A 23,211-nucleotide genomic window follows, 5' to 3' on the forward strand; every position below is an offset into this window, starting at 1 on the left:
TTAGAGTCCTATCATCCACTTCATCCTGCGAGCACTGAGAAAGGGCATGCATGCACCACCATGATCCGTGAAGACTAGCAACTCATAACCAGAGTTTTTTGTGGCTGCAGCTGTATCAAATACAGGGTGAAACGGTCTCTACATCTATAGAGAGAGGACGGTGTACGGGGCCTTCCTGCAGATTTTTGAGAATACATATCGTTGTAGTGCATTATTGGGTCAGATAATAGAACATCTTAGTTACAAATCAACACAAACAAATTTGAAAGGATGCGTAACCGTGGCGATTCCCGCACCCAGCTTTCTTGTAAGTCATGCTTACGATACACATTCGCCTCAGTGCAGGTTCTGAACGCTGGCGAAAGAAATCGACCTCTTGACTGACCCAAAAAGCTGTTAACCAATTTAGCCTCTACATACGAAATCAAGGAGTACTACTGTAGTGAAAATGTCGACAAGCTAATGAGGAAAGATAGAGGTGTGGTCAAAACACGTGGCCTAACCTGCACCTAGCCACTTGAAAATCGATACTTTAAAGAAGCCCAAAACTCTGCAAGCACCTAAAATACTTATACCGCCACTTCCCGGCACGTGCAGCACTCCGTTGACGTAAATTTTGCTGGAAGGTTGCTAGCGCGCACGCACCAGTATATGCCAGTGGCTCAAGGATATAGGTGAATGGATAAACAAAACAGACGTACTGAATTGCGTATTAAGTGCGTATTCTTCTAAAGGCTCTAAATCTATCAAAAAAATGGCAGCATATCCACGGAGTGAATGATGGGGAGTGGGGCGAAGCATTCGTTCGTCCATTCGTTCTTGTTTCCGTCCGTTCCTGCGTACGTCTGTCTAACCGTCCATGCGTCTATCCACCCGTCCGTGCGTGTGTCTGTTTGTGCGTCCGTCCCTGCGTTCGTCCATGCATCCGCGCCTGCGTCCGTTCATGCGTCCATCCATGCATCTGTCTGTGTGTCCATTCGTCCATCTATTCAGCGCTACAAGTACCACCATCTCGCATCTTTTCATCATATATTCTCCATATAGAAGCGCCGCCATCCAGGGGACATTCCGAAGACTAAACAAGAGGTGGCACATGCACACTTTCTTATGGCTTGCGCTTTGTGTCGACTTACCACCTTTAACCACCTCGAGTTCGTGGTATATAATAGTTCACTGTATTCATGGCTATGCGGCCCAACGCTCGCTAAACCTTTCTAAAACCAAGGAGGTTACACCCAGCGAGTATAATGTCGCAAGCCGTTCTTGTCAGATCGTGCTCAATGTACATGCCAATAGCTGCTAATGGGGATCGCAGCGTGCGCGTTACCTAAAGGCCGAATGCTCCTGTCTCTCATTCCCTCTTAGCAGCCATTAACATGTGCATTGAGCACTATCTTTTATTGTTCAACAACGCACAGAAGAAATCTCTCACCGGAACCACCTTGGAGGTCAAAATCGTAAGGACCGCTATTTCGGGTATGTGGCACTGCTGGTTACGTACTACGAGGGACGCACAAGCCGCGCCATAAAGAGCTTCGCCCCTAAAATGAAACTATTGTAAAGGCACTGATTATAGAATGCATAACTAAGTCTAAACCCAAGACAAAAATTGCCGAGAAATCACCATGTCGCCGTTCATAACTCTAGGTTGCCGTGACGATAGTTATAGCGCGAGAACAAAACGACGGCACACAGACAAGAAGGACATGAAAGTTCTTGTCTCTGTGCCGTCGTTTTGTTCTCGCGGTATAACAATCGTCATGCCATACCAACTAGCCCAAGCTGCCACACTTCTAGGTTGCCACGGGCCTCCCGAATTCACCAAATTGGCGAAAAGTAGCCACCAGTGGCAACCCTGACGTTGATGGCTTCTGCGGAAGGCGCGCGTGAACCTAGGTAGACACCCTCGATGGCCACGGACGATGCACTATGTTTACACAATGAGTGATACATGGGTAAACACACTGCTCTCCCACAGTAGAGAGCCTATATCGCTCTAAAGCGTTCGTAAATTATTCTAAACACACTTCCGGTATTGTCTCTTCTCCGGTGGAAGTCGCACAGCTGGTATGGCCTTCTGCTCTCTTATATCAAGCTGACGCACGCGATACTCTCACAGGTTGTATATAGCGCCACGGTATTTCACGTAGCCTGTGAGGTTGAGCTCCCCTTTACGAAGTCGCGTCTCCTGGAATGCGAGGACGTCAAGGTCGCGTTGGCGCAGTGAGCGGGTGAGCTCAGAATGACGGTGGCGGAGGGAACGGACGTTTCACTGGAGTATCCGCAGCTGCGGCATTCTTCAACGTACTAGCCATGGCGCGTGAGGTTTTGATGTGCGGTCAAAGCCGCGACACATATGACGCGCGGCACAGGGTCACAAGCCACTTTATTACCGAGTACACGAAGAGGTGCGGTCAAAGTTTTTAGATATTGTAAAAACGTTGCGCCCTCAGGACGGCCATTTGGTCGCCAGTGAGGGCTGGTGGAGATGATGTTTTCATGGCAGTTTGCGATGGTGCAGGACCATTTTCGCTCTGCAGTGTGTCTCGGAAGGAGTGCGTTGCGGCCGATGCCGGGGCGCCGATCGGCGATGTTTTCGCTGAAGCATTGCGCGCTGGAGCTCCTCGCAATGCGTGATTTTCTCATTCGAGGTGGCAACGATGAAGGCTTTCATTCCTGCTGCCAGGATGAACATCTCGGCTCGTTGGTAGCGTGATTGCCTCGCCAGTTGAGCCGGAAAGACATATTCAAATGAAAGCGAGCACGGGGTCAGACTCGCTTGGCAGGTTACGATTTTTTTTATGCTGCATGATAACTTTTCGCTGAGGGACTCTTCTGATGAGTTGGCTGAGCAAGCTACATTTTGCGAGCCGATGTACTCCAGCTAGAGTCCGCGCGCACGTGAACTAAATTTGGCGATGTTTTTTTTGCTTTATTTTCTGTTTCCAGGCATTATGTACATGAACGATGACATAAAGGTCACGAGAACAAGTAGTGCCAGCTCTGTTGAATAGACAGCAATTTTGAAATTCCTTGAGAGCTGTCAAGGGTTCCACTCTCGACAACCACTCAGGCACAGACTACAGTGTTTTCTGAAGTTTCACAAGATTTAGGGGCAAAGCTTCTTATAGCGGCATCCGTTCGTCCCTCGTAGTCGTAGTAGTAGTAGTGTGTAACAAGTGTTACATTTTGACCTCCAAGTTGGTGCCGGTGGAAGATTGCTTCTGTGCGTTGTTGAACAATAAAAAAAAATTCGCATTGTGCACGTTAACTAAAAGCCGAATGCTCCTGTCTCTCATTCCCCATTAGCAGCCATTGTCAGGTACATTGAGCGCTATCTGACAAGAAATGGTTGCTACGTTATACTCGCTGGGTGTAACCTCCTTAGTTTCAGAAAGGTTTAGCGAGCGTTGAGCCGCAGTGCCATTAATACAATGAACTAGTATATACCACGAACTCGAGGTGGTTAAAGGTGTGAAGTAGATACGATGCGCAAGCCGTAAGAAAGTAAAAGCCGAATTCTCCTGTCTCTCATTTCTCATTAGCAGCATAGGCATGTATATTGAGCACTATCTGACAAGAAAAGGTTGCTACGTTATACTCGCTGGGCGTAACCTTCATGGTTTTAGAAAGGTTTAGTGGGCGTTGTGCCGCAGTGCCATGAATACAGCGAACTAGTATATACCATGAACTCGAGGTGGTTTAAGGTGGGAAGTAGACCCGAAGCGCAAGCCGTAAGAAAGTGTGCGTGTGCCACCTCTCGTTTAGTCCTTGGAATGTCCGCTGGATGGCGGTGCTTCTGTATGGGGAATATATGATGAAAAAATGCGAGATGGTGGTACTTGGAGTGTTAAATAGATGGACGAACGGATCCTTGGATAAACGCATGAACGGACGCAGGGGCAGATGCATGGACGAACGCAGGGACGGACGCACGAACAGACGCACGCACGGCCGGGCGGATGGACGCATGAACGGTCACACAGATGGACGTATGGATGGACGGAAGCAAGAATGAATGGACGGACGAATGCTTCGCCCCATTCTCTATCATTAACTCCGTGGATATTCTGCCATTTTTTTTAGATGCACTATAAAGTTAGCCAAGGGCGGCGAGCGGCCACTAACATGGTCAGTGGGCGCTAATGCGCTCGGGCGTGACTAGGCTCCGAATGGCTACTGCCGCCCTTCGGTCCGGACGTGCCAAACCAACATTTTTCTTGGTGGCTTTGGTGGGACTCATTCGCACCGAGCGCTGTTTTTGTCACCCGTAGCAACTACAACAGAAGAACATGAGCCCTACTCATCATTGCGCTGTTTCGGCTGTGTCCGTTGCGTCGGGCAGCGTCGCGTTCGAACTGTATTTGCGCCTGGCGTGCCATCATCGATGTGACTAGTAGAAACTAATGCCGGCTGGGGAGCGCGTCGTGAATGTTTGAGAAGAATTAAGCCTTCAGAAATAAAAGAAATTTCTAAAGACAACAACACGTTCCCATTTCAACCAAACTTCCATAACATTCTCCAACCACGTGCATCTGTAATGCCCAGCGCGCTCACTGAAACCTCGAGACGTGTGGAGACTGAATGGTGTCTGCGATAATTGTCTTACGCTTGAAAGGTTAGAAAACTTATTCAGAAGCACATTCACGAAGCAGTCTAGAGCAACATTGAAACCATTCTATAAGAACCTATAAAAGTGTCAAAAGGGCCTCTTTTTGATTCCTCACAGAAATTGTAGGACCTTCTTTTTAAAGGGATAATATCTGAAGCCTCATGTGCCACAAACACGATATAATTTTAAGACACACCACAATGAATGACTTCCGAGTTACATATAAACGGTAAGGAACCGATGTTAATACAGAGATAAGTAAAGTATGGGAAAGTTGTAACGATTTGTGGACTTGGCTACGCAAGACCGCATATACAGTGAGTACCACGGTTCAAAACAACAAGGTGATGGTGAACTTCTCTGGAAGAAATGCAGAACATGTGACGGGTGTGATCAAAATCGCCAACATTTCCTTCTTCGTCTTCGAACGGAAACGTGTACGTTTGAATGCATTGAAGAAAATAACTCATAATTTTTTTTTGTCAGACGGCGTGGTGATAGTCACGAGCAGGTTATCAAGCAACCGTTTCTGTACCAAAAGCTACGGGGGCGTAGATACATTTTGTACTAAAATATTTGCGTCACAAAGTCGTTTCGACTTGAATGAGGATATACCTCAGTCAGATATCATGAAGGTTGAAATTTATCTCTCAATTCGCAACACCCATCGCCTCCTTTTGAAGTTGCCTGTATTTTCGAGGCAGTTACTTTTGTTACTTATTTGAATGCGTTACTTTACCCATTCTGTGTTTTAAGCGCGAAGACATACCGTGGCGCCATCATGCGGACGTATCCCTGTGACGTTAGTGGTTGGAATGCTCCGCCACATTCCCGCGCGCAGCCCGCATACGCATTCGCGGCTCCTTCACTATTATCATAATTGTTGCAGTTCACTCAATGAAATCATGAAAAATACTGCTGCAGCTTCTTCACTGAATGCACAAAGAGCTAAACCACTGTTCCGGAAAAGTCTTACGCTTCTCATAATGCCTGGTTGCCAGTGTCGTTTGCTATGGCTACCTATATGAAAACTACGGGGGCTGAGCGCGCTAATTTTGCTAACGGTAACCACTACTTCAGTGTCAAATCAAAGTACCAAATGGGTATTAACACATGCTTGTGGCAAACAGAATGATTTTTCCTGAAAGAAATGTGCACAACTACTTACTTTATTCATTATAGGTTTGCATGTGGAGACGGGCCACGGTTGTAACAAGAAGCATGCACAAATTCGCATTTTTGTTTAGCACACTTAGCCTTACAAAGCACAGCACAAGCGTATTCTTCACTTGTGGAAAACAATATAACATTCTTGCATCTGAATGCAGCCGCAACCTTTCTGTCACGATTGCGGGTAAACGCGAAAGTCACATGCACGCACGTGCCTCATTTGGAGTTTCAGTAGAAATGCCAGCGTCCATCTAGTTTTTCTACAGCTTAATTCATAAGCTGTCTCACATTTCACGGCAACTATAAGAAGAAGCTGAACGCATTTTCGCCTGTACATCAAAACAACGTTGAGAAGAAGTGACAGTGGATGCGAGTCCAATTTGCAGACGTATAAGCAAGGAACCATGTGCGCTCGAGTCGTGAACGGCAGGGGCGTAAGAGAAAATTATAGGGGCGAAGCTCCTTAGGGCTTGGGTCTGTCCATCCTCCGTCGTTGTTGTACGTAGCCATAGGGATGCGAGATGGTAGATGGCACTACTTGGGATGTTCACTAGATGGACGCACGGACAGATAGATGCAAGGTTGGATGGACAGACAAACTAGCAGACGAACTGACGGATGGATGGACAGGCGGAGTGGGTATGTGCAACAGTGGATGCGAGATGGCGGTACATGAAGTGTTCACTAGATGGAAGCACGGACGGACAGACAGACTAGAAGACGAACGGACAGATGGACGGAGGCACGCACGTAGGACGGATGGATGCATGGATGGACGCACGGATGTTTGCGCGGGCGTACGGAAGCATGAACGAACGGACAGACGGAAGCATGGACGGGCTGATGGACGCTTCGCCCTACTCATCATCATTCACTCCGTGATTATGCTGTGATTTTACTTCCGGAGGAGGCACCAGCTTGATTAAGGGACCATGCAGGCAGATTTGGTCAACTGTTATGTTGTGCGCTACATGCCACGGCAAAAAATTTCAGGAAGGGCTGGAGGCAGGGGGGGGGGGGGTCTCAGGCGTGGAGTGCCGTACATTCCCTGGCTACATCACTGGCGGACGGAAACCTATGTGGCCTAGTACACACATGACGACGGACAACCGGGGAGGAGGGTAGGGTGGCACAAGCTGTGGTAAAAGTTATCTTGGTGATAGAAGTAGCTTTAGAAGACTAGAGCGGCACATGTGTGATCTAAGAAAGAAGCTTTTGTCGAACGCGCTGATCGAACACGCTGAAGCGACTGACCAAGAGATAGACCGGAATGGGGTTAAATTAATAAAACTTAAGGCAGAGAACCGAATTTCTGGGCTTTATTTGTTTCAAGACCAGAGTGCACATTGCTTAATGTAATGTCGGCCACTTTCGACACATATATGCACATATACGCCATATATTTCATCATCATCATCATCATCATCATCATCATCATCATCATCATCATCATCATCATCAGCCTGACTACGTCCACTGCAGAACAAAGGCCTCTCCCATGTTCCCATTATATACCAAATCGGACTGTTTGTGCATTCATTTTTTCTTGTGAATGAGGCTCTCGCGCGGTAACTGAAACGTTCTGTTTTTACGTTAACAATCGTGGCCAAATGCTCACTTTAACCTCAGTGGCTTGAGTTAACAACCACAACAACATAGAAAGACAGAACTGACAGTAGCACTGAGTGGCCGCGACAGTGACATTGCGTACCATCGTACGTACCACGCTGTGGCACACCACCGATAAAATTTGCTGCAACTTTCTGGATTGTGTAGCCTGTAGATGTCCGTAGCAAAAAAAAAAACGCTGTTAGAAGTGAGAACACCCCGAAGTCACAGTTAAAACTAACGCATCCACGAGGCAAGATCACGTGATCTAAACTTGCACGTCACCGTGATTGCAGCGCCTGCTCCACCAATGGTCAGCTTCGCACCCAATACTGGGAACCTTGCTGCATGTGATTGCACATTGTTCTATGAAATGTGCAAACCTTAGAGAATCCCCAGGCTTACCAAAAAAAACAATATGGCAAACATATGAAGGTTTCTCGTAAAACATTTTTATCATGGTGCACTTCTAGCGTCCTACATAAGGAAAGAAATCTAACCTCATATGCATATATGTCATGTTTTACCTGGTAAGGAACTGTTTCTGAAAGTGGTACGCTGACACCAACGAAGTGGAAGAATTGGCTTGGCCCTGTCTGTTTCCACCAGACCCTCCAAGGTCCACCTTTCGTTGTCCGAGAGGCGAGTGTGAGCTTCGGCTGGCTTTTTCCTTGCATGGCGTAGAAAAACGTTATCTGTTCGATTGTTAAAGGAAAGGAAAAAATAAATTGAACGCGACGCATGGACAATTCAGAACACTTTAATAGATCAATACAATACATCATCAGCTTTAGTGAGCGAGACGAGGGCGAATTTAGGTGAATGTTGAAAAACTTCAAAAAATGTTCGTCATTTTGAGCTTTTCGAGGTAAGGTCACGGATGAAAGACTGCAGAGTATGAGGGCAAAATTTCAGGGTTGGTGAAAACTGCTACATCTTTCACAAAAGTACCAAACCACTGAATCAATGGCAATCCATGAAAGCACATCGGCACGCAGCGTCTCAAAAAAGGATGCCCAGACGATCTGCAGCTCTATAGCTAGGCAATAAACTGGAGACGTGTCTGCAGAAGAGTGCGTATTTCGGCTGGCTGGTTCATGCTCGGTTAGAACACAACGCAAAAAATACATTAAAATAAAAAAAAGGCAGATCCCACGTACTATGAGAATCGATGATATGCGAAGAACGAATGAGCAAGGTTGATATGTGACTTAGAAATCAGCACTACGTTACGAGGCGGAGATAAATTATGCCGTACATGACTTAAATATCATGATTATCATGTTTCGACGTGTCATTTACCTTTGTCATCTATTCAAGTCACCTGATACGAAGTGTCGTATATGTGGAGCTAGCAAAGCGGCCGCGAGCATGCTACGAGCGTAGCATGTAGTCAAGTTTTACATGACACGCATGCCATGATTATCAAGCTTGGACGTGTCATTTGCATTCGTCGTTCATTCACATCACGTGGTACCTAATTTGGTATATGTGGAACTAGTAAAACAGCCGCGAGCACGCTATGAGCGTATTACGTAATTATGTTTTACATGACACGCATATCATGTTTCTAATGTTTGGACGTGTCATTTACCTTTGTCGTTTATTCATGTCACGTGATACAATATTTGCTATGTGGCCGAAGTCGCCGAAGTTGGCTAAGAAATGCTACGCATTTAAATGAAGTACGAAACCAAGGTGTTGTACATTGTCTTCTGTTGTTTTTTGTGGTTTCCACAGTAGGTGTCTGCAGCACCGGTCGTGTTTTTCTAACGCAATAAAGGAGATCGAAAAATGCTACGTTCACTCATTCCAGCTTTCTAGCCATTTTGGTTAATGACACAGAAGCTTGAAATAAACTGCAGGGATGACGTCGTATTATAGGTTATATGTTTTCTATCAACAATACTTTGAGGAATCAGGTGATTTCAAGTAAAACTCTCTAAAAAAACCACATTGTGAAAACATATAGGAGTCAAATAAGTGTGCATCGTTGCGGCAAGTTGCACGTCTCTTATGTTAGGATTGGTTCTAGAGTTAGTAGTATTTCTTTCTTAGGGAGTTTTGATGCCTCACAGGTGTGTAATCAATACTTGTAGCATGCTGCCTTACATAATCGTTGGGACAATATTCAGCGGTATCTTACTGGTATAAATGAAATAAGCCTTTCCACATTTGTTTAGAAGTAATGCACGCCTTTTCATGAACTAGTGAGGGCTTTTAAATTCAATTAGTTTCGTAGACCAAGCAGTGTATGCCAGGAAGCCACTTCACTGCAGGTAGTCGTAGACTGGTGCTTGATAACTTAGCCCATTGCGCAGCAGTAGCTGGCCATCGGTATTTCGGCTTGTGTACGGAGCCAAGCACTGACTTCATGTTCCTGCTTGTATGGACGCTATGTTTGAGTTCCAGCGTTGCCAAACGATACAGAACAGAGTGTTTTTGATTATCGCTGAGTCTGCAGGCCCTTGCATAGGCTCAAGGTACGCTGCCTGTATGAAATGGCAAGGAGAGAATTGCCGACTTGAAGAAAGCGAAGTATGATAGATTATGCTCCAATAAACTTTAAACAAGCTTAATCTTCCGTGGCAAAAGTCAGATCCCCAAGACCTTAGGCTAGAACCCAGCATGACTGGGCAATGACAACAATAAATTGAAGTATGACTGATCTACTTCATGCTTAGAACAGGAAAACGTACTCTGGCCCCATGCACATCATCTTCCCGACCCCCAGCTTGCCTTCAGTTCTCCGTGCATGCGTCAATCATTAAGCTATTTCAAGGAAATTAACGTCTGTGCGCACAACACTGGTGGTTTCACAGTCGTCTAGCATATCTAACTGAAGTACAGTTGGCCAGTGCCCACTACGCCAAGATCATTCCTAATGCAGATCAGTGGAGTGCCCACAAGGCGTACGTGATGCAACATGCGAACTTTTGCAGCTGCTCACATCTTTAATGCTTTTGTTTATGAATACATATGCGTGAGTGCTTTTTAATGAGTGGGCCTTAAAGATGCCCACCCACTCAGCTATAGATATATTTTGACACCTAACGTGATACGACACTTCTGACATGCAATATCAGATGCGTTAAAGAGATTCCTCCCACTTCAAGGCAATAATATATTGCTTTTTGCCGAAGAAGTTTCAAGAAAAAACGCCACTCTGTGGTGGAACACCTGCTCCTGCCGCAGAATGCTTGCGATCGATTCTTATTGAAGGCTTGTATGTCAATTCCTCAATTTATTTGGAGGTTTCATTATTTGGATATTTTAAGATTTTGTGAGTAGACTGTGCTAATTTTTCGCCCAGAATGAATGGACGCAGACATCGATACGAACAACAACATATGAATTTCTCTAGAGCGATCTCTTCAACGCTATCACGTTCTAATGGGTAGGGAGGGCATATACAGTGTTTTTATTACCAAATAGTTCCCGCAAGTGAATAAGCTTGATATTGTTATGCCGCATACTTACCGCGCAAAATGTCGAGTTGTCAAGCGTTGGACCAATGACAGTCGCATTTACGGTTGTAGATGATCGGATCATCATGAAGCGCCCTGGAAAAGAAAGATACGACGAGTGATGGCAATGGGGAAAAAGATAAAACCTAAGGATCTTTAATTACCGAAAATGTGTTTATTTTTTGAATATCCTCCCTGAAACCAGCCATTGTTTTGGGGGGACGCACAGAACCAAGTGTTGAACATTGCATCAGTGACTAACTTGTACAATCTTCAGGCTTACGAGCTCCAAAGTATCGTAATGTTCTTCTCATAGCCTTTTTAATTAACATTTTTCTAGAATTTCTGTATTTCCATCATTGTGGTACTACATATATCATTACAAAATTTAGACACACATTTCAAGTATAAAGTATTAGCTCCATGAAATAATAAATATGTCAAAATCATTAAGCTTGCACTGTCGCATTGCTTGGAACGCCTTTTTAGAGGTTTGTAGCATGTGCCCTGATCTCACGTGAAGCACCACAATAACTTTTTTCTGTTAGTTCATTAACAGTTCAGCGGCTGCCTTGTTCAGTTTAGTACTTCAGTGTTACCTTATATACAATGAAAATTTGTTGACGGTTTTGTTCACTTGGATAATTGCACCATCTTTTTTAAATCCATATCTTGTGTTGGCATGTATTTTCTCATGGCTGTTGTTCAAAACTGTTGTTAAAAACTGTTGTTCTTGTGTTGGCATGTATTTTCTCATGGCTGTTGCTCAAAGCTGTTTTTCAAAAACGTTTTTTTTTGCAAAATTGTGTATTAAAGTCAAATCCGTTGACCGAATTCGCTGGATCAGCAAGCGAAAACCCAGCAGCTCAAGACCGGACATCAAGAATTTTTACGATCACCGTGAAAAGGAACACGTTTTGAAAAAGCGTGAAAAGTTGAAAAGGACTACCATTAGTGTCATGTCACCATTAGTGTCACTACCATTAGTGTCATGTCCAACCGTTTACGTTAACAAAATGTTACTGCAAAGCTGCGAAACCGAAAGAGCAAAGGGAGCAAAAGTGAAGCTGATTCTTGACAAGCGGAAAGTGAACGGTGAGCTTTATCAGTGGGATCAGAAATGAAACGTTCATAATCAATGCAAGCAACAAAAAGATAAAAAGGAACGTAACCACGACTCTGCAACTTCCACTAATCGTTGCTCGAGTGCGCCAGAACCAACAAATGCAAGTGTCATAAAATCACCTGGTACGGCGCGCTCAAAGCTAAGAATTCTTTTACTGAATGCACGAAGTATTGTCAATAAAGCAACCAATTTAGACTTCTTGTTGATTACATACAGCCCCCATGTTGTAGTCTTAACGGAGACATGATTGAATAATGCTATAACGGATAACTGTATCATATCACTAGGATGCCAGATTTTCTGATAAGACAGATACACTCGAGGTAGTGGTGTGGCGCTGATAATTAAAATAACGCAGCGGCGAGAACAGTACATTGCCACTTGTCAGAAACAGTGTATTGCAAGGTGAATGACGCTAAATATATGCATCTTATTGGAGCCATTTACAGACCACCCGGAAGTCCACCCGAGTTCTTAGAAGAATTAAATAAGTTTTTGTGTGATCATGCAAATGAAAACCCAAAACTGATAATGACTGGTGACTTTAATTTACCGCACATAAATTGGGCAAGCTTTTCAACTGGTCATGTGTAAACACGTAATGTAGATGGGTTATTAGAGTTAATGATTTCCCATAACCTCACACAAATCGTAAAGATTGCACACGAATCACCCCTACGTCAAAGACATTGTTGGACTTGGTTTTCATATCAAGTGAAGTGACTGATTACGCTGTATCAGTTGAAGACGGCATGTCAGATCACAAAGTGGTTAAGGTTGACGGGTTTTTCAATACCGGCTTTCGAGCGAAGCGTCATGTGTATGCACATATCAAAGATTACGGTCGAGCTGATGATACGACTATCCTAGACTCTTTGGAAATGTGACTTGGCGAGTTTGAAAACGAATCAGAACACGAGTCTGTTGAACAGCTCTAGAAACGTTTTAAAGAAATTATTAGGTACTGCACTGATAACTTCGTACCCTCTAGCGTTAAAAAACACAATGAAGAAATCCAAGGATAAGGAGGAAAGTAATTCAAATGAAGCGTAATATAAAAAGGTTGCACCGGAGTGATAAGGCCTCGACTGAAATATCATGTGCCAAGAAAAACTTGAAAGTAGAGATTGTCCAATCCAAGGAAGATTTTTTTTAATAACACACTCACTAACTTTCTAAAGAACTCACCTCGTAAGTTTTGGCTGTTTTTCATAGAAGCGAATGAGGGAATTGATCTTATAGTAGATGGAAGAGAAGTAATCGCAGAATAGGCAGATATAGCTGGGAGACGGAATCAATTTTTTCAGTCGGTTTTCTTGAATGACCAGGGCAACAACGAGGAATATGAATCAGGTACTACATTGACACTTCAGGAAGATAACTTGTATATTACACGAAAAGGCATCTTCAATCAACTATTCTTTTAAATACAAAAAAAAGTCATGTGGGCCTGATGGTATACCGAATCAATTTTTGTGACGGTTTGCGGAGTGGCTGTCGTACTACCTAGAAATTATTTTTAAGAAATCATTAAAAAGTGACACGTCACCTCAAAGTTGACGTAGAGCATTTGTAACAATTTTTAAAGGTGGTGATAGAATAACTGAGAACAGTTACAGGCCTGTCTCACCTCAGTGTTTTGCAAATTATTTGAACTTATGGTGGTAAAAATATTCGACAATCTTTATAACAAAGCGAGTTGTTATGCCCCTTTCAGCATGGATTTTGCAGTGGCCTTTCAACTGTCACACAACTCACTGAAGCTTCATAACTTGTGTATTGCTGTAGATGCCTGTATGCAAATCAACGTTATATGTATAGATTTTGCAAAAGCGTTTTTCGACAGAATTTCACACCGTAAACTGCTGTTCAAGCTTCACATCGTCGGTATTAGTGAGAATCTTCTCAATTGGATCGGGGCTTATCTGGGCAATCGACAACGAGCAGTTACAGTGGGAGATGCTATTTCGGAAAATAGGGAGGTGTATTCTGCAGTGCCTCCAGGGCCTGTACGGGGGCCCCTCTAATATTTCTGTTATACAGAAATGATACTTCATTAGTTGTACAGCCACCAGTAAAAATTAGGCTGTTCGCAGACGACTGCAAATCTATTGTCCGGTATCATGCAGAGAAGATCAACTTAAAATCATTGAGTGCGCACAAACCTTAAACTTATGGTGTTCTAAGTGGGGTATGGAAATTAAAATTAGAAAACCCCCTTACACAAACATTACAAAAACGAAGGAAGTACTGTCGTTTCCGTTTAGCATAGATGCTAATATGCTGGTGAAAGTACGTTGTTTTAAATACTTGAGTATAACTATAACAGATAAATCGAATTGGCGTATTCATATCGAAAACATTTGTCAGTCAGCATATCGAAAGTTGTGCTTTCTACGAAGAAAATTAGGCCGAACCACAAGAGATATCAAGCGGCTTGCGTACAAAACTTACGTCCGTCCGAATTTGGAATACGCTAGCGCTGTATGGAGTTCATATCAAAAGGTCTTGAAAAATAACCTAGAATGCATTCAGAGAATGTCATCTCGGTTTATCTGCTCGAAATATTGAAAAAAGAATTGTGTAACTCAAATGTTGAAAGTATGAAAATTAGAAATGCTAGAAAAAAGGCGGAAACAGAGATTGAAAATGCTTTTCCAGATTTTACAAGCAGGGGTAAAAATAAACAAGGATGGTTATTTGACGTGCTCTTACAAAAAGTTTTCAAGAACAACACGCAGTGCATTCATACAAGCAATACGCGTTCGAACAGATGTATTCCATTTTTCCTTTTTTTCTGATGCTGTTATAATGTAGTATGAATCACCGAATGAGGTTGTGAAAAAAAGTACTTTCAGTGAAATTGAGGTTGCTCTTGATAGGTATTTTGTTGAAAATGTATAGATTGTTAGTGCTGATGTGTACAAATGTTCCATATGTCATAAATATTAGGTTGCAAATGTTATGAGTGAAAAGCATGTAACTGTGTGTCTCAAACAAGTGTGCTATATGGTACGGAATTCGTGCTCCTTAAATATTTATGTATTCTTGTGCGACTGAAGGCTTCACCTTCAAATGAGGGTCAACAGTATGACTAAAAATAATAAAATTTGCAGTGGAAGGGGAGAGCTGGATCGGATTTCATGTACGGGACGCATAAAGTGACTCCCTTGTCGCATGTTGCCGAACCCTGTTGTAATTATTGCGAAAGCGCTCCTGAAAAACAACTGTAGGCTATAAAATAAATATATCACAAATTTACTCACTTACCGAGTTTTGGTTTCTGCTAAATGGCATTACCGTAATTTCTTATCATGAGTCTATGTGTGCCTAATTCATCTCTAGTGTTAATATTTGTGTTCTCCCATTCTACGTAAAATAATGATGGTGAAGTAATCCTGTGGTAAATAATAGAAACTTGTAATATTGCGCGCCAAAAATGTAGAGTCGCACCGATCGTCCGACCTGCCAATTGCGTTACAAGGGCATCGTTTGATGCTTGCTACTCATTACACAAGACTAAGGCTGTAATTTATGACCGTCATCGTTCTCGGCGACATCATGAACCAATTATACAGGCATGCTGGCGCGTGTACCACTTACAGGCGCGTAATTGCAGTGTCACTGCTTAGAAAAATTATAAATCGTGACATAGTGGATAGCTCACAAATGTGCTTCTGCAAAGTGCTCCAGCAGAACTCACAACGGTCGATGCCACCAGCGCAGACATTGCTTCTTTCACAGCGCTCTTGTGGGGTTCGTAGTGGACCCAAGTATAGCAAAGAAATGAAAAGCTGATGCAAATAGGGCATTATAACGCTACTGATAAACTTGGACACATCTGAGCGACCACCTGTAGACTGCACGTGCTCCTTCAAGTGTGCTTGTTAACATGTGTATCTTTCTTCACTCTCTCCTATCTCTTTTTTCTAAATCATCCTTCCCCAGAGCAGGGTAGCAAACTTGACAAGCGTTTCGTTAACCTCGCTTTCCTTCCTTGCATCTTTCTCTCTCTCTTCACTCTTACAGGCGACACTTAAGCGTCCTTGGAAGTTTTTTTTTCTTCATATTCATCATGCTTTACGATTCATTGCCTTTTTTATAACATCCTAATAAGACTCCTACATGAATCTTCATTTCTTCTTAAGTATGCCTTCGCGTAGCTAACCTACGACTATTTATTGAGAAGAATATGCACGTATCATTTACCTTGTCCTTATAGAAATATTCACTTTACAGCCTAATTTACCATCTCGATGATACTTATCATCGTGTTCTAAGCTACAGTTAACTTGCTCTTTGTGTTCCAACCTGCATGTGTTTGCTTTCATTATCCGTTTATCTAGGTTGACGAGCCGTATTACAGATAACTTCGCTTTGTCACTAACTCTATTGCGTTAATTCTAGTTCTCACCATCATGGGGTCCATGCCCGTGGCCCTTTGAGATCAAGGCAACATAATGGTATGTGCTATTACAATAACGCACAGCAGCATTATGCAGCCTTGATCAATATTCTTTTTCTAGACATATCGTGCAATAATTTTGTAACACTGCATACCCTCCGGTGTTCCCGTAGTGTGGTCCCGCGTCGGCGAGTTCAAGAGAAATGGAGATGGCCGGTGAAGGCTCCACGTTTTCTTCGTTTTGTCCGCAGGCGCCTGGGGCAACCAATCGCAGAAAGAATTCTCGAAGTTACAGCTGAGTCGATGGTCACCTGAAGATAAGACGTGCGACAAAATGAGTATCTCAAATCAGGAAAAGTTCTTTATGAGGAAATATTGACACTTCCAGCTGAAAGAGAAATAGCACTCAAAAAAGGGCACACTCAAGCTAGTTATACAATAATGCATTCGAATAAAAACGTGCCACATTATGCACAGAGAAGTCTTTCATTGATGTTCAACTTCTTCACCGTCCTTCGTATTGCATTCATCCAAATTGATATAATGAATCGCACGAATAAATAAGAAGTTGTGAGAAACTTTTCAACACAAAGTGCCACTGAGACAAACATAACGAATTGACTCATCATGGTCACAGCAGCAAGTGTCGTTCCAAGTAGCTAGTTTTTCCTGAATGCCCTTTTTGCCACATACTGGAATTTACAAACCTTATTCTGTTGAACAGCACTATGTATCTATTAAGAAACAGTGATGGCAGAAACAGTAGTACACACAGCTCCTCGAATCGAAGTAGAAGAGATGAGCGAGCGGATTTTCACTCAACAGCTTCCTAATATTACCTAGCTGTTATGTCGTAGTTCTACCTCATCACTGCAATATTGCAATACAACCTAAGCAGCGAGACACTTTGTAGTCATTTGTTTAGTTATGTTCCCGTCATTAGAATTTGATTTATTAGTGTCATATTTAGTTAACCAACCGCAATCTATCTCGTCACTGTTGTCCCCACAGTCGTCGACGTAGTTGCATCGGTCGTAGTTCATCACGCATGCTCTGCTAGCGCAGCGAAACTGCATCTCAGTACAGTTGTCTTCTTTTTCTGCACATAGAAAACAAGCAATCAACGAAGAGTGTTAGCTTTAATCAGGTTTCCAGGCATTTTTCCAGAGCAGCCAACTTTTTAACTCGTACAGCTTCCCATTCCTGCAGTGCAACGAAAAAGAACATCGCAATATCGAAATTAGGAAGAAAGGTAAACGCATTTTGGAAACATTACAGGACAGTTCAAACAACGTTGATTATTAATGCATTGTTCTATACAGTAGCTAACAGTGAATCTCGAAGGGCTCAAAATTTCGTCGTCAGGGGCTTTATGAAGAGTTCAAACGGCACCCACCATCGAACGAAGTAAATTGACGGGACATGCAAGCTCCGCAATGCAAAAGAAATGGGGAGGGTGGCAGAGGTGGCTGCGTAACTCGGCCATCGCATGCTAACTTCGTTCAAAAGTGTGCATTGTCGCAACTACGCATAGTAGACAGGTTATACCTCTGTACATCCCTGTCCTTCCTCTTTCATTCCTCCTCAGACCTTTGTACGCGCTCTGCTCTCACCGCATACTTCGTGTTGACGCGACAGCGAGCGAACCTCTTCGCATTTTCAGAGACCGTGCATCCTTGCACAAATGCGCCGTAAAAATATGCCAAATAGAATCCTAATGAAGATAGTTGCTACCAATAATTGCGTAACCTTCATATTTAATAGAAATTGCACTGCATTCTTTGCCATTGCCACGAAACTGGCTTTTTAGAACCGCAGCAAGTGCATAATATTGGGCTCATTTAGGACTATTTGTCATGAGGAGAGGAACTCATTAGTGTTTAATACCTGCAAAGACAAACATTAGAAATCAGGCTATAAATCAAAAACTATTCTGAAATAAAGATATGTATGAAATCAAGTGGCAGAACAACAGCGTTGTGAAAAATAACATAAACGGTACACTAATTTCATGTGGCAAACGTCATTAGGAACCGACATGAAAAGGACGTACAGTGTATAACAGCGAGTTCGCTTAAGGTAGAACATGCCTGATATGCGCGCACGATCGGTACATGTCAGTTGACAAGTTCATGTCCTGAACCATTACATATATGCATAGTCTATCGACTTAGATACACATGCGAAAAGTGAGAAGTTACACAAATAGGTGCAAGCTCTCACTGAAGCTCTCAGTGGATTACTCTATAGCGAGAGGCAGAGACGTGAGACGATGTCGTGAAGGCGATGACGTGGCAGTGCTACTTTTGCCACTTTATTCCTCGAGCTGAAGCGGAGTGGCGGCAGCTGGCTGCGCCCGTAAATAAAGTGGCTTCATATACTTCACGTCACGCTCTGTCTTTTGCTACAGCTTTATTATTCACATAACTCATGAGTTGACACTAGTGCAGGAAAATGGGCATTGCCGAGAAAGCACGGTGCGAACAAAGTACGTAAATTCTGAGTTAAAGCCAGAAGGAAGCGAACTTAAACGATAAATTAGATCCATGCGCAGAGACGCGTCTCGGAAACTCTCCCCATGAGCCCATGCAGTTATTGCACTGCGCTTTTACGTTAAAAGCCGTGAACTCCGTTCAAGCTAGGGGGCGTACTTCATTCAATACGTATCGCTGGGCAAGGTTTCCCCTTGAGTCTGTCTGCCGCCTTAGACCACTCGGCTATTCCGACACAGCTAGGGGGCGTACTCTCAGTTTTGTATGAAGTATAGAATTCCTAGGTGTTATATGTGAAATGCTAGCGTTGTTGTCTCGTGCTTATTACTCCCCTCCTTTGCTCTACTCTGATCTATTTTACAAAGGCATCTGATTGATGATTGATTGCTTTGATTGATATGTGGGGTTTAACGTCCCAAAACCACCTTATGATTATGAGAGACGCCATAGTGGAGGGCTCCGGAAATTTTGACCACCTGGGGTTCTTTAACGTGCACCCAAATGTGGGCACACGGGCCTACAACATTTCCGCCTCCATCGGAAATGCAGCCGCCGAAGCCGGGATTCCATCCCTCGACCTGCGGGTCAGCAGCCGAGTACCTTAGCCACTAGACCACCATGGCGGGGCACACAAATTCATCTATTTGCAGCCATAGAAAGTTAAGGTCTTCGAGTAATATCAGTTGTGCTTTTTTTTTCAAAATTTCGCTGACTTTCAGAGCATGGAGGTAATTATTGCTTTTGCAGTCCCGATACGACTTCACAAAAAAAAAAAACAGAGGCAACATAACACTGTTTGATCTTCGAACACAGCCCAATCTCTACAGGGCTGCTGAGGACCCCCCCCCCCCCCCCCCCCCCAAAGTGCATATTGAAGTGGAGTCACAGCCCGTCGTAGTCATGATTCTGTAACGTATAAAGGCCAGCGAAATAGCCTTCTGCACTCGCTCATGCGAACAAAGCCACCGCTAGTTCTTATAAAGTAAATGATGCACGTGGTGTTTCTCCCTGCTATTATCATAGCTCAAATCGTGTTCTTTGGCTAACGATAGAAGCGAACACGAAGCTTTTTATGCAAACCCAGCCGTGTCAGCTGGGAATGTAACCCGTATTTCCCACTTCCTACACATCTTCTACACCTCTCCATTGGCAAATATAATGACATTTAATGAAGGTACGATTACAGCTGTTATGACCGTCGACAGTAGGCGCCATGCTGTCGCTGAGAAGCGTAGCCGGGCAGCGTTCCCACGCCTGGAACCCCAGTTCTCTCGGAACCAGCGTCCAGAGCTGACGGGGGCGTGGTGCTCTTTTAATCCTCGAACAAGTAGCTGACTGGCCGGCTGCCTATGCCCGCCAGGTATTGTCCCTGCTAGCCGGAGCTATTGTCCCTGCCAAGACGCCGTAAGCCGTTCCACAGAGGACAACAAAGACAGCGCCTTCTTTCGAAGAAACCGCGGCCGCCGCCACAAATTGCCCTGCTAATTGAGCGGACAGATCGGCGGACCGTTTGATGTATGCTGTCAGGAGCTTGGGACCCCTCGACCAGCGGCACACACATGACGAGAAAGAGCCCCTCTGGCGCCACCTTGCAGTGCAGTGATCACAACTCAATATTGGATGTTCACGTGGGCCGTACATGCTTGTACCCCTCGCCTGTTGTGTGTGTGTGATTGGTGTTCCACTCAAGAAGGAGGACCCCGACAGGGCTTATAACGACGTCGCAGAGTGCTGGACGTCGCTCTGAACCATGTAACGGTTTAACCACCACGCTCGTGGTTTGTGAAACCCCTAACCTTTCTATGCTGTAAATAAGTGTAAATAGCGCCATAAACCTGTTTGTTTTTTCGTATCCCCATCTTGTGAGCGTTCGTTTCCTCAACCCGAAGCTACACCACGCTACCACACGAGACCGGGTAGACCCCGATCTGCAACAACTGATAAGCAGTGCTGAGATCAGCAACAACTGGAGTACAGCGGTGGGAGCCGCAACAATGGGTGCTCAGCGGTGGGATCCACCACAGAGCTAAGTGCTCGTACTCCCGTGATTCCTCACCGGAGCGTTTTGACAACTGTCATGAAAGTCAGAAACTATGAGTTCAGAACCAAATTTATGCGGAAAGTTTAGCCCCATCAGAAGACGCGACATTGCAAGTATGAATGATGGAGCCGAATATAACAACTAACTCCTACAAGCAGTTAAGAGATAATCACACCACGCGTGAACAATATTGACAGGCTAATGCCATTTTTTTATTTCATTCAACACTCCATATAACAAACGAGACACCCTATCATTATACAAGTTGCTACACACCATGTTACCAACGAGTAGCTGCTCGTGGGTAGCACGACATGCAGCTAATCGTATAACGATACGGCCCAGTGAGCAGCCCAGTCAGCAGCTGTGGTCTTACGAAAATCGGATTTGCCTGCTAAATCACACATACGTCTCTAAAACCTACGTGATACGCAAAGCAACAGCCCACAGTTTATTCGCCATAAAAAGTTTATTGCGCATTGTTGTCAAATCAACGCCTGGAAAATATTGAAAATGTGTAGAATCTGAAGGTATATTCCGGCTTTATAGAAACTGCGCTGCTCATGCACTAGGCAAGCGCATAATGTGACAAGAACATCTGAACATTTCAGCTTCACAAATACTGCGAGGGCACTGATATAGCATGTCACGAGATGTATAAAAAATCATGGACTGAATATCCAGGAATGCCTAGCCTAGAAATATATTACACGTGTGACACGAAGCATACAGGTCGTCTGCAGAAAGGTGCAACTAACTTATGAAGAGGTTTTGTATGTTCACTCCAAGCGATCGCTCAGGAAACAATGCAAGGCTTATTGTTCATTGCATTGAGCCGTGCATTATTCAAGACTGCAAAGAACATGTGTAGAAAACGTTGTGATTGCCTCATATCTACTGGCCCCCCAACTACGAAAACCAATCATCTCTCCAGCTCTCAATGCAGCCACACGCATTACCTATCAAAGAAAAAAAAAGTTTTTCACTCTTACCTGGTAGTGCACAGTAGTTGTACTTGATCTCGTCCACAGCAAAGAGCGACATATCGGGCTTAGTTTGTATACCGTTGAAATAAAACTGAAAAAACAAGGCAAGTCTCTGAAGGTAATGTTTAGCAAATATGTCCGAAGCAACTCTTTCTATGCTTAGGTCAACAGACGCCAAGAGACTCTATAGTCGTTTTGTGTTGTGTTAACTGGGTAAGCATTGAACTAATTTCATAATAAAATTCTGTTCCTTTTTTATTTTTCGCATAATGAAGGCAAAGCCGCACTTGAACAGATGAAAAGTGGTTGCATGAATGTCTGTTTGTGTGCATAACACGTGCATTGAATATTTTCCTAAAAATACTTTTTTTTTCACGGCCACCAAATTTAGTACAGCCTTATACGAAAGAGTTCTTTTCCAACAGCAGAACTATTTAAGCTATGGGTAACTGACGCCCCACCTTGAAAAAATTCACATGTAAGGATACGCAACAGGAATTTGACAAGCCATAACACGTACCATCGTTAAATGAAAGCTCCATTCAGCGAAGTGGAAAGCGAAGTCCGTGAAATAGAGGGAGAAAATAAAAAAAGAGGCAGAAAAAAACAAATCGAAAATAGAGAGCGAAAAAACAAGGCAAAAGGGAATTAAAGAAAGAACGGAAAAAAATAGAAAGAAAGTTCGTAAAAAATAACGGCAATTAAAACATAAAGAGATAGAAGGGCATTAAGACATGGAACCAAATAGAGAAATAAAATAAAGCGCGAACAAAGAAGATAGAGAGAAAGAAAGGGAAGATAGAGAATAAAGCCCTGGCAATTGTGGTTTTTAACCTTATGTGGACAATACATTCGGTAAGGCAACAGCATCCGAAATTTATTATGTGCGCGTCAAGAAAAAAGAATAAAGAAAGAAGTTTGGTGGTCAAAATGACCATCGCAACAGTTAACCTCAAATACAGACCACTGTGCTTGCACTTCTAAATGCGGGCTTTAAAGAAACGTTCCAATTTCCAGGCTTTTTAACGCCAGTCTTTTGGAGTTATTCACTCGCTGCGTGTTTAAGTAAGCAAGATCATTCCGGTTTCTCTAAAGCAAACTTCAAACGCAGACAACTCCACCGTTGCGCCAAATATATTGCCGCTAACGTATTCAGCTTCATTCCGAATAAATGATAATTTCAATGTGTCAGTAAACAATATTTTTCATTCTTTCAATACGTAGCCTATATATTATGATGATTCGCAGAAAACTCAGCACCAATTACTTTTGTTGAAAGGCAAAATGTCCCAGATGGAAACGTC

At 43.5% G+C, this 23,211-nt stretch overlaps 1 protein-coding gene across 3 annotated transcripts in view; it reads right to left on the bottom strand.

Moving 5' to 3' along the window:
• LOC119169741 (MAM and LDL-receptor class A domain-containing protein 1) overlaps nucleotides 1-23,211 on the bottom strand; it is a 317,209-nt gene that overhangs the window by 137,584 nt on the left and 156,414 nt on the right. For all 3 annotated transcript variants that reach the window (XM_075886843.1, XM_075886841.1, XM_075886842.1), the window contains exons 38-42: nucleotides 21,914-21,998; nucleotides 17,368-17,487; nucleotides 16,544-16,699; nucleotides 10,871-10,953; nucleotides 7,918-8,085 (exon numbers count right to left, since the gene is read on the bottom strand). In XM_075886843.1, coding sequence (XP_075742958.1) covers nucleotides 7,918-8,085; nucleotides 10,871-10,953; nucleotides 16,544-16,699; nucleotides 17,368-17,487; nucleotides 21,914-21,998 — 612 coding nt within the window. The remainder of the gene's footprint in view (nucleotides 1-7,917; nucleotides 8,086-10,870; nucleotides 10,954-16,543; nucleotides 16,700-17,367; nucleotides 17,488-21,913; nucleotides 21,999-23,211) is intronic.

This window comes from Rhipicephalus microplus, chromosome 2, assembly GCF_043290135.1.
Source record: "Rhipicephalus microplus isolate Deutch F79 chromosome 2, USDA_Rmic, whole genome shotgun sequence".
NCBI lineage: Eukaryota > Metazoa > Arthropoda > Arachnida > Ixodida > Ixodidae > Rhipicephalus > Rhipicephalus microplus.